The following is an 11,637-nucleotide window of genomic DNA, read 5'->3' on the forward strand; positions in this document are numbered from 1 at the left end:
CATGGGGATACATTAGGACAACAAAGTTGGTAGCTTAGTTGAAGGAAGTCCTTGCCCCATCATTGATCGGGTTAGCTAGTTGTGAGTTTAAGAGAAAAAGGTAAAGCAGTATAGAAAGACGCATCATGGAAAGGGCCTATAAGGGGTTGTCAACACGGGTTCTTGTCTTTCATGAAACTCTATTTGAAGTCATACAAGGGTCGAGCCCTACCCTAGCATATCTTTTCGGACCGCTTCGTCAATAGTCATCTTAGGCATACCCCAAACTTTTCTTGCTCCCTCTAAATGAATCTGGTCACTCTTCCTTACTAGGGCCTTCGTAAGGCTCCGTTGGACATGGCCTACCACCTCAATCGGCTCTCACGGAGTTTGTCTTGGATTGGTGCAACCCAAAAATCATTTCTAATACGATAATTCCTTACCCTATCTCTCTTGATCTAGTCGTACAGACTTTTCAACATTCTCAACTCTGCTACACTTAGTTTATTCAAAGTATTCTTCTTGACTACGCAACACTCGGCTCCATACGTCATAGCTGGTATATCACTGTATTGTAAATTTTTTCCTTGAATTTAATAGACATTCGTTTATCATATAACACTCCCACCGCACCTCACCATTTCATCTTCCTTACTTTAATCCTGTGAGCAACATTATCCTCTATATACCCTTCGATGCCAATTAAACCCCAGGTATTTAAAACAGTCCCTCTTGGGCAATTTTGTTAATAAAAAAAAAAAAAAAGAAGCGAAATCGATACATTAGCCACTATTTTGGCTAATTTTGTAACAACCATCATTGCTTTGAATAAATATGTTAAAAGTAAACAATGGATGGTTAGTTTTGCAAAAATGAAACTTATTTTCAACGTAATCTTGTAATTTTCCCGAAGTTAAATGAATCCAAATCAAATCTATATGCTATGCCAACTCCAATTCACATGATATGCCGCGAGAGCGAGAGCGAGAGAGAGAGAGAGAGAGAGAGAGAGAGAGAGAAGAGAGAATGGCGGCAACGAGGGACGGAGAAAGTGAATCTCTGCTTACAAGTTTCGATCAGATCTACGAGGCATGACTGATCACAATTATGGCTTCCGAATTGTTCCTTTTTATCGATCTTCATACTTCTTTTGATTTCAATTTGGATCTTTTTGGTGGATTTACTGCACTTCATCTTCCTAATTCTTGATAACAAACGATCGTCCAATGGATTCCTTGTGAAGTACTACATTTAGTATTTTCTCAATGATCTTCAATGTTTGTTTGCAGGACTTTAAGCAAGGTACCAAAGAAATCCAATCGCTGAAGTTGAGCTTCAATGCCGAAGTCAAGAGGCAGGAAGCTCTTGAAATCACCTGTAACAGTCTCAAATCAGGTTAGTTTGTTTGTTTTTTTTTTTTTTTTTTTTTTCTTTATCCATAGTTTTGTTACTATTTTGAATTGATTATTGTAAATATATGGTTTCATATTCTCTGATCTTTGCTTTTTGTGGTAGCAAACTTGATGAACGCTCCTCGAGTGATATAGTTCGTATAGTTCGTATCTATACGGGAAAATTCATAGTTGATTATATGTTTTGCTTGAAACAAACTTTTGCTTTCGCTTGTGTTCATGCGAGCCAGATTCTAGGGCTAAAACTCTGTTGCTTAGCTGATTGATTATTCGGTTGCTGCTGGCATTATGGTTTCGGTCATCACTCACCACCTTACCATAGGGGATCAGTTTCCTCCAGAATTCCCTCAATTTGTCTGCGAAAATTTCTCAATTTTTTGTTTAATTGGTAGTAAATGTGTAAAGAATCATAAAGCTATTCCAAATAGAGCAAGCTTACTCCTCACTGCATTTTGGAGGTTGAGGTCTGGTCTTTGTAAAATCTTGTTGGTTTACTTGGTAATTTATCATTGGAACGAGTGTCTTGCATTTTGACTCCTTAACCTCTGTTCAATGAAACATTACTTCCAGTTATGTTGCAAATCTCCATATCTTCATTTCAAAGAACATAAAGAATTCTGGTTGCCATGCTAAGATGCTTCTTGTCTGCAGATAATGAGCGCTTAACAAAGCTGTATACGGAGGCTATAAACAAAGTAGCAGATCAGGTTTGCTTTCTATATAACTTTATTTAGGCTCTGTCTGGTTGAGAAGCAATGTAACTTTTTAAGAAGAAAGACTAATAGCATATTAGAAAATTTCTGTATTGTCCTACTTTGCACTAGAATCAAATACAAAAAATTGTTATTGTTAGTGAGTTGTTGTGTTATTATTGATAACGATTAGAAAAGTTCCTATTTTGGGGCCCTTAAAACCAAGGTTTTAAAATTGGATCAGAATCAGTGGAATTGGCAGTTTGAATTGAAAACAACCATGGCTGATTCCGATTAACCCCATTCTATGCATACTGAGTCCTATTGAGTTAGGCCAAGTTTGGCCGGTTCCAGCTGATTCCAGTACGATTCAAATCAGAGTCAGATTGGAATTGATTGAGACTGATTCTGAAATTTTAAAACTTGCGTATAACATGCAATGTTTTCTATTCTGAGAAGATCAAGACCTAGTTTCCATTTGAGGGATCGGCTAAAACGAAAACCAACATGAAAGGATTATGCTGACGTTGGATTTTTGTTTATCTAACTGGACGGTAAAGAAACATTGAACCATTGTTTCAAAAAATTCTACTAAAAGAATAGCAGATGGTTAGAACTCATATGATCATTTTTTTTTTCTTTATACTTTAGTTAAGGTGCTGATCCTTTGAATATTTACAGTGGGAGGTTATTGGGGCCCCAGATCCATATACAGGTCTGGTAGCACCATACCCAAAACATTCCTATTTGTTTTTGTTTACGTAACATAACTATGCAGAATTTTACATCCAACCAGAGAGCCTAAACATTAAACGGCCTTTATATCTTATCCCATTTAAAAAAAAAGAAAAATATGATGACCTAATCCAATCTATTTGTTTTACTGGTCCTTTGCTTGAGATACACAGCTTGAACAACGTGCCAGGTGCCAATACTTAAAAGAGGAACTGAAGAAAATGAAGGATGAGCATCTCGGTAAAGAAAATGTAGGTAGCTCTCTTCAACAATTGCTATGCAAAAGGAAATGGAGGCAGTGCTCTGTAAGACTGTAGCTTGGTCTAGCATTGTATTTTGTGCTTCTTCTTGAGGGTCTCCCTGATTCCAGGTGCAATGTTTCTGGGCCATTCAATTCATGGTTCCATCTAGAAATTCTTAGCCAAAATATTTCTTCAGTTAGTATAGTTTTGCACCATCTTTCTATATGTGAAAGTATGATGTGCAATACTCAAGTAGCACCTCACATAATAAGTGGCACATTGGAGAACTGAAAAGTAATCAACAGGAACATAAAAGGGCTGTAGAATTGCTTAAAGAGGAGCATGTGAGGAAGATCACAGATTTAGAGACACAGGTGAGGTAAGTAAATCTTCCATACTTCCAATAGAAAATGAGAAGGGCTTAAAAAGAAGATTAATATTTGCACCCTGTCAGATGTTCTTTACAGCAACAAGTGGCAAATGAAGCAACAATAAACCAACTTTACCGAGACTTGGCTGCTTACAAGACCCATGTAGAAGCCCTAACTAAAAGGCTGGAACAGGTTCATGCTGATGTGGAATCAAAATGTGCGGTTAACAAAGTTATTTGGGAACCTTGACTTCCCATGGCAGATTTTGTGAACTAAACATCTTGATAAACTTGCTGATTTTGGTGATAGATTATGATGATAATCAAGATCTGAAGGACTGGCTCCTAATTGAGCAGGAAGAGAAGAATGAGCTGAACAAGAAGCTTCAAAATACAGAAAAAGAATGTGAGTACCAATCACTCAGAATTTTCTTGGGTTGCATGTGTTAGCATATGGTGCTTGTAAGAGTGACCTTGGTATCTCAATTTGAATAGAGATGCCAGTGGGAACCTTCTTTTTTTTATTTATCATTTTTAATCTGGACCCAGTAATTTCTAATTGCATTATGGCTCAGTTAGCAACATTCTGCACTCCTATGTGGGTTAGTTTGGGGGACCAAATAGCATTAATGTTAGATCTTTTGAAAGGGAGAATTTTTTTATTTTTATTTTTTTTAACAAAGTACAAACAATTCTATGTTATGCTGCAGTGCTTATCTGCAAGACAAAAATGGGAGAACAACAACGGGACTTAACTTCTAATCGCGACTTGGAAACACTTAAGCAGAAGATTATGAAACTACGAAAGGAGAATGAAGTCCTGAAGAAGGAGCTACACGCATCTGAAGATCGGCACCAGGCTGTTCCATTTAAGAATTTTCAGGCAGGGTAATTTTTAGTGCAACATGATTCAAATATGTTCATGGGAAATGCACACATGCGAGACATTGGAATTTTTTTTCTCTCAATGTTGTTGAAGGAATATATACCTGTAAGCAGAGAATTCTTATTATGGTTCATGGCCATCCTTTGTTTCTTCACAAGCAAATATTTTGCAGCAAGGTAGTGAATTAGGGCAGGACGACAAAGTGTTCTTCCCTTTGATGCGAGTCTCAGTTATACTAATTTATCTGTACAGGTTTCCAGGGCGTTATAATAATGCTTGATTCTTTTGTTGTCGAATATTTTTTATTTTATCAATAGTGATAGAGATAGAATTTTTATCATGATTCATGAACTAATCTAAAGTCAATTTTTTTTTTCGTAATCAAAAAATATGGGTTGAAATTTATATTGATATTAATAGGACAAGTATTATATTGAAGAAAATGAATAAAATTAAGAAGAAAGAATGCTACTTGATTGTGTGGTCACTGCATCAACACCTGTGTCTGAACGTAGAGAACACAATCGGTTAACATTCTTTTCCCTTATAAAATTAATTAATGATGATATCAACATGATGCCATGAACATTTATCACTTATTACTCCACTTTTCTCCCTCAATGTCTGTTTCTCTTTTATGGGTCCCTTTTCCAAGGCATCTCATCTCCAATGGCTTCACCTCATCTTTCTAATGTTCACTCTCAATAGCTATTTCTTGTTCCCACTATATTTTTGTATTTTGGCTTGTAGAGGAGGAAATTATGATTTTATACTCTATATACTTTTTAAGTTCGTTCTTTGTGAACCCCACTATGAGATTGAGGTCATTTAGGGATGTAAGTCTCACACTTTGGGTGACTTCTCAGAGACCGTAGAGCTAAGTGTTTTTCTTTGTCTCTTGAATTAAGTGGTCATTTCTGAGTCTTGTTATCTTGTATTTTGTTCCCCATTTTGCAATGGAATTATTCTCCATTTTTTTTTTATATCATTTAGCATTTTAATTTTTAATAGAATCAATTTGATATCATAGAAACTTTTGACTCTTAGGCACAGATTGAAAAAGTTTGATTATGGTGATTGGGAAATGATGATCATTTCAAACCGAGTCCGGTGAATGTTCACGTGAGTGAACTAGGACTACCACCCACGTTATATACTTGACATGTTTCATCTGTTAACAGAATTATTAAACCATTAATTAACTTCTCAAATAATTTCAATACTTAAATAATAAAAAATAAGCATCTCAATAAAAATGGACTTCTCCTTTGATTCTCTCTCTCTCTCTCTCCCTTCTTCTTCTTCAACGCTCTTCCTTCTTTCTTCTTCAGCGCTCTCTTGTTCAGAGAGGGAAAAAATCTCTTCCGTTTACCTGCGACCAAAAAAGTATTCACATCTCTCAATTCCAAGCCGCTATCATCATCAGTATCTCTACAACTTCTACCATGCAACAAAGCTGCAATGAAACAAACAAACACTGGCATCAGAATCATCTATCTATCTATCTTCTGTTTCATCTACCAAACCATTACCCTGATTTTTACTCAAACTACAAAACAGATCATCCCAGGCCTATGTGGAAATCAATTCATTAAATTAAATTTTAACCTAAAGCATATATTGGAAATTGAACGAGTGAAAGAAGAAAGAAAGAAAGAAAGAAGGGAACATTGGAAATTGAGGTAGTAGGAACCTGGGAGATCTAAAGCTCAATTGCTCTAAGAAAGCTTAGAAGAAGAAATTGACACTCTGGACGAAGACCACGAAGCCGGCACAACCCAATAAGATGAAAAAATCTATATCGTTTATTCTTCTTGCAATCCTTTTTTCCCATTCAAAGAGGGAAAAAATCTCTCTCATTTATTCCTCTTGCAATCCTTTTTTCTCTGGAATTGTTTATGTATTTAAATATGCATGTAGAGGGTTTTTCAATATGCTCAGTGCTTAAGTTGTAGATATTGAGGGTTTTTCATGATCGCTTAGTGCTTAAGTTGTAGATTTTGGTTTCACATGGGAATTTTTTCCCTCTTTGAACAGGGGAAAGAAGAAAGAAGAACGTTGAAGAAGGAAGGGAGAGAGAGGGATGGAATCAAAGGAAAAGTCCATTTTTATTGGGATATATATTTTTTATTTATTTAAGTATTGAAAATATTTGAGAAGACAATAATCTGTTCCACCTCTAAACTCTGGAGATGGCAATATCTAAAAGTGATTTTGGATCTCATTAAAATGTATCTCTGGCTAGGAAAACCATTATTAAGTTGATAGTGGACTGAGAAAAATGAAACAAATTTAGATTATTATACCAACAAGTGAACAAGGCAGAGAAGGAAAGTGATAGATAGCAATTTATACAGAGCTCTTAATAGAGGAACTATATCCACTGAGAAGATCATAATATCTAGACCAGAGCATGACACCTCCATACTTGGGGGAAGTCTTGATAACTGGAAGGATTTGAGAGGTTAACACATCTGCAGGGATGAATCCACTACCTGCTGCATCAGAAGAGGCAGGTAGGCCTAAGAAGAACTTCTTGGCCGGAACTGTCGATGTCCATAACTTCCATGAATTCAAAATATTTGTGACATTACCAGAAGTGTATTCACATGAAGGGTTGTTATAGAATTGCACCCAAACATAGTCGAAAAGACTAGTATTAAGGGCGTGGCCGAGATATTTATCAGGATAGGGACATTGTGGTGCTGCTGTCAAGTAAACTTCTTTGCAGGGTTTACTATGTTTCTTGAGGTGCCTTGCTAGATAGCCCCAATATTTTTTTGATCCTAACTCGATGTCGAAGTCTATGCCATCGAGAATGGCATCACCTAGAGGTCTTGAAGAAGAGTTACCACCAAGATAGTTGTTCCACAAGTACTTAGAAACATTCTTGGCATCTTGTTTGGAGGTTAGACTGTAGTTACCAACACCACCTCCAAGGGAGAGCATTACCTTAAGGCCTAAACTTTGGCAATATTTGATTTGACTGCTCAAGATGGTGCAACCACCTGAAGGTGGATCACAATGGCCGGCGAGATTGAGCACCGGAGTCTGGCCACCGCCGAATTTGATGAGGAAGGATAGGTTGACATAGGTATAGTTCCCTGTTGCACATGTTTGATTTAAGGTGCCTTCATTTCCATTCTGACCCCAATAGATTGCGATGCCTCCGGCGAGAGAGATTGTTGGGAGGGTTAGCACAAAAAGGGAGAGCAGCAAAGATAATGCTTGATGTTTGATCACCATAACTGCTGAGGATTGATGAGGTTCAATGAGTAGGAAGGAGTCCTCTTGAGCAAGCAATGTTAAGGTAAGGGAGAGAAATCCTTCTTATAGGAGGAAGAAGGTGGGAGGGGTGGTGGTCTCCCTCACGATTGAACATAATGAGATAGAAATGTATCATTTTTTTAATTTAAGCGTTAAACAATTAATAAAAGATTGAGTTTTCCTTCAGCCACAGTCACCCATTGACTGAATCCTTCGATGCCTTTCTATAGGGGATCATGCATAGTATATTTTGGTGGGGGGAGGGGGTGTTATGTTCGACCATTCATAAATATAGAACAGATTTTTATGACCATTGATGGGGTCAGTGGTCATTCACCATGTAGTGGAGGAAAACTTTGTATTTTAATAAATAGTCAATTAGTTCTTATTCGGTACCATCAGTTCCTGATCCGTGGAACTGAGAGAGATCTCCGAGGGATCAGGTATATTGGTAAAGCAACGATCAATACTTGGTTTCTACCACATACCTAGCTCGAGTTTGGATACAATCCCCATGTGGTGACCTTCCTACACTAGATCCCCATAATCCATGGGGTATTAGACCACGAGTCAATGGTGTATTAATTACTCCGACTTGTGATCTAAAAACCTCTTGGACAGTGAGATCCCCCATGGGGTGGGTAACTCCTCTCCCACTTGGGGAGCTGATCCGGACTCAATTAGCTCATCCAACACACACTTTTTACCGGGTTGGGTTTGAATTTCTAGCTCCATTCAACATTTGTGTCAAGTTTGGGTTCAATACCTAGTTATGACCCGAGTCTGGCATGGTTCAGATGGTACAGATCCTAGCCTAAATCCTTGAATGATTTGGTTTCCTATCTAATATGAAAAACTGAAGAAATTAACCTTAAATTAATTTTTTCCTTCAATGACAACAAAATGAAAAATCTTATGTCCTTTTTACCCGGAATAAAATGGCCTGCAAACAAAGTAGAGGAAAAATCTCAACAAATATACACCTATATTTTTGAGATCACATTTTTTTTTTGGTAGATGAGATTCCATAATTGTTGATTACTCCAAAACCTTTGGACTAACAAATGATGGGAATATCAGCCCAATAATGAGCCCATCTAGAGTTTGAACTATATAAGTGCTTTATGGAAAAAGGCATTTATATATGTTTCAACATTTAGGTAAGGGATTGTATGAATGACATATCTATAGATGTATTTAGAACATATAAATTTCTTTGGATTTTTATTAAAAAAAGTCTTTGGTAAAATAATAATTTTAGAATAATTTAAAAGTGTTTTACTGTCATATCATTCTTAGAAGCTATTATTGTCTCACATTTTCGAGTACAAACACGAAATGACAAGATTTTACCATTATTAAAAAAAATCATGTTATAAGAGGGAAAATAAAATGTTAAATATAGGATGTCAATAAAAAAATCTTTTGCTTCCCGTATCTTTTTTCTTTCTTCTTTGTCCTTGCTTGGATCCATGTGGCCGACCCTATTAAGTTGGGATAAAGATTTCTTGTTATTGTTGTTGTAGTAAAAAAATCTATAAAATGTGTACAATACTTGTACATTACCTAAAGAGAATTTCATATTAGTGCCAAATAATTCGTAAACCTTACTTTTTTGCCCTCTTAGTAAATATCCTATCATTTGAAGTGTGTACTTGAAAAAAGGGCGAGATAATGAAAACTCATGAAAATAAAATGATGATAAATCACTTTTAAATTATTTAAAATATCATTTTTTAAATCATAAATTAAAAACTTAGGGATAAAATAAGGGACAATCAAAAGAAATTACATGTTCTTAATGCACCTATAAATGCATCATTTAGACAATCCCATTTGTAAATATGTACTTACAACTTAATAATTGTATCAAACACAAACTTAATAATAAAGTGATAATGTCCTCTACTTATTACCACCTCTTGACCAAGTCATTAAATGGGGCAATTGCTTTCACAAGATGCTTATAATCAAGTAGAATATACCTAACTACCTAAGGGTTCTCAATATTATCATATTCCTTTTCTCATAAAATAAACATAGCAGAACCTAAACAAAAACAGGTACAGTGATTCAGCCAGAGATCCAATCTGTCGAAAATGTTATATAACTTGGATTATGATCTCAAACAAAATTCTAGAAGTTGACTTATCTTGTGCCCTCCCTTATTTATTTAGGCCAACTGTCATGTTCATTGTTATATACTCATTATTTAAGATTGATTGACTCATGAACCTTGTTGACTTCAACTGATGAAAGATGTTCAATTGAATAATTCAAAGGGAAAATAAAAAAGGAGCAATATCTAGCATATATATTACTGTCATGGTTTTCATTAATTTTTTTTCCTACTCTTGTGGAGGATTTGATGGATCAGAAAGGCTCCATGTGATAGAGGAGTCTACATTCATTTCATTAATCAAATTAATCTTGAAAATAAAATGAAGCAACAAAAGTGGTTAAGCCTGTTTTAGCATTTCCTTGGATATTATACAAGATCTTGATAACTATGACAAGTATTAATTAAATTTGTAAAGTTCATCAACTAATAATCCATATTATATGGGTTTTCTGAAATAATCCATATCATATGTTAGTTATAAAAAAGGACCCCTCACCCATCATATTGGTCAAACTTCAGAGGTAAAACTTACAAAATGACATTAACCTCTCCTATGACGGCATTTTGGTAATTTAATTAAATCTTTAATTCATTTTTTAATTACCACTAATATATATATATATATATATATGGGCAAGAGAACACTACCATCTTCCGCAGCCATTGCGCCAACACACAAACCAATGGGAACCTACATGGAGGCATCTTTAACGCATGGGGTGGGAGGATAGCGTTGTCTTTTTGCACCCCCTTGTGTCTAGGCATAGAAATGTGCAAGCCAATAGTGTTCTTTTTCTCTATATATAAGGATATAATGCTGAATTCTGATCAATGAAAAAGGTTCAAGATCCTCTATTATCTGAACCCACCTATGCCTATCACATGGCTAGACCAACATTTCAAATGTTACAATTACCCTTGCATAGTGCCATTTCATTGCAATTGGATCTTGTGTTCTTGCCATCTTTAAGGCATTTCCAGTATTTTTTCTAAGATGAAACTTAATTGGTAGATGGTTGTGGGATACTTTAGATGAGTAGTATTTTGAGCAACCCTATGTCAATATTTCTAGTACATAACAAGCATAACAGGGCTTAATGAAAAGTATTCCACCTTGTTAGGCAAAAAATCGTCTGCAATTCCGATCTCGTACAATTCTGTGCAATACCACTTTTAGACGGTAACACGTGTATTGATACCAATACAATGGTCCAGATCTGATTTAAATGCCTCTTCACTGATTTAATGTTTTATTAGTTGTACCAGATCTGGACCATTGTATTGGTATCAATACACGTGTCACCGCCTGAAGGTGATCTTGCACGGAATTGTACGAGATCGAAATTGCAGATAATTTCAACCCCAAGATTATGGCCAAAGGCGGATGGAAGCTAATCAACCTCCTCTCAGAATCAAGAAAGTTTCTAAACAGCGGTCTACTCGGCAAGTGTAATCTCGATTTCAGTCCAATCAACCGAGCCAGTCGACCATCCGACCTAGGCATTGTCAATTTGGGTTGGCGCTTGACCCATTTGGAAACCTATATGACCGGCGTCTGGAATAGCCAGTCGACCACTTCACCTTGTTGCTCGATCATCCCTTCTTTAAATGTGAACCTTGACTCATTTCTGAGTCTGATCGATTCCTCCTTTTAGAGGTTTGATCCCAACTCAGTAGGGAGGCTCTCAATATGTTGTAATCTATCTTCCTCAGATAATTAAGTATTTTTGAAGAAATCCACTCTAATACCAAATGTGTATGCAGGTGGCAACCCAAAAGGAGGTGAATTGGATAAGATGTGCATATTGAGAACTTTTCTTTAGAGAATGATCCACTTGAAGTATTCATATGAGAGAGAGAGAGAGAGAGAGAGAAAGAACAAGTAATATAGAGTGGTTTGGCCACTTACCTACATCCACTACCAAGGATAAA

At 36.2% G+C, this 11,637-nt stretch overlaps 2 protein-coding genes across 2 annotated transcripts; one reads left to right on the forward strand and one right to left on the reverse strand.

Annotated features, from left to right (window-relative positions):
* Window positions 1-919: 919 nt before the first annotated feature.
* Window positions 920-4,614, forward strand: LOC122075621 (protein At-4/1). The gene is made up of 8 exons (XM_042640704.1): window positions 920-1,068; window positions 1,269-1,374; window positions 2,043-2,098; window positions 2,992-3,069; window positions 3,366-3,439; window positions 3,515-3,648; window positions 3,741-3,836; window positions 4,141-4,614. The coding sequence occupies exons 1-8, from the start codon at window positions 946-948 to the stop codon at window positions 4,320-4,322; spliced, it is 849 nt and encodes a 282-aa protein (XP_042496638.1). The 5' UTR covers window positions 920-945; the 3' UTR covers window positions 4,323-4,614.
* A 1,822-nt stretch (window positions 4,615-6,436) lies between these two features.
* On the reverse strand, window positions 6,437-7,766 carry LOC122075232 (acidic endochitinase-like). Its single transcript, XM_042640190.1, has one exon. It carries the CDS (start codon window positions 7,560-7,562, stop codon window positions 6,666-6,668), a length of 897 nt encoding a protein of 298 aa, XP_042496124.1. The 5' UTR covers window positions 7,563-7,766; the 3' UTR covers window positions 6,437-6,665.
* Between the last annotated feature and the right edge of the window lie 3,871 nt (window positions 7,767-11,637).

This window comes from Macadamia integrifolia, chromosome 4, assembly GCF_013358625.1.
Source record: "Macadamia integrifolia cultivar HAES 741 chromosome 4, SCU_Mint_v3, whole genome shotgun sequence".
In the NCBI taxonomy this organism is placed as follows: Eukaryota; Viridiplantae; Streptophyta; class Magnoliopsida; order Proteales; family Proteaceae; genus Macadamia; species Macadamia integrifolia.

What these genes read in the sequence shown, in the direction of transcription:
- LOC122075232 (XM_042640190.1), bottom strand. Translation starts at nt 7,562, where the DNA reads ATGGTGATCAAACATCAAGCATTATCTTTGCTGCTCTCCCTTTTTGTG.
- LOC122075621 (XM_042640704.1), top strand. Translation starts at nt 946, where the DNA reads ATGCCGCGAGAGCGAGAGCGAGAGAGAGAGAGAGAGAGAGAGAGAGAG. An exon ending in CTGTAACAGTCTCAAATCAG is followed by an intron (nt 1,375 to 2,042) that starts GTTAGTTTGTTT and finishes TCTTGTCTGCAG; the next exon opens with ATAATGAGCGCTTAACAAAG. An exon ending in TCAAAATACAGAAAAAGAAT is followed by an intron (nt 3,837 to 4,140) that starts GTGAGTACCAAT and finishes GTTATGCTGCAG; the next exon opens with TGCTTATCTGCAAGACAAAA.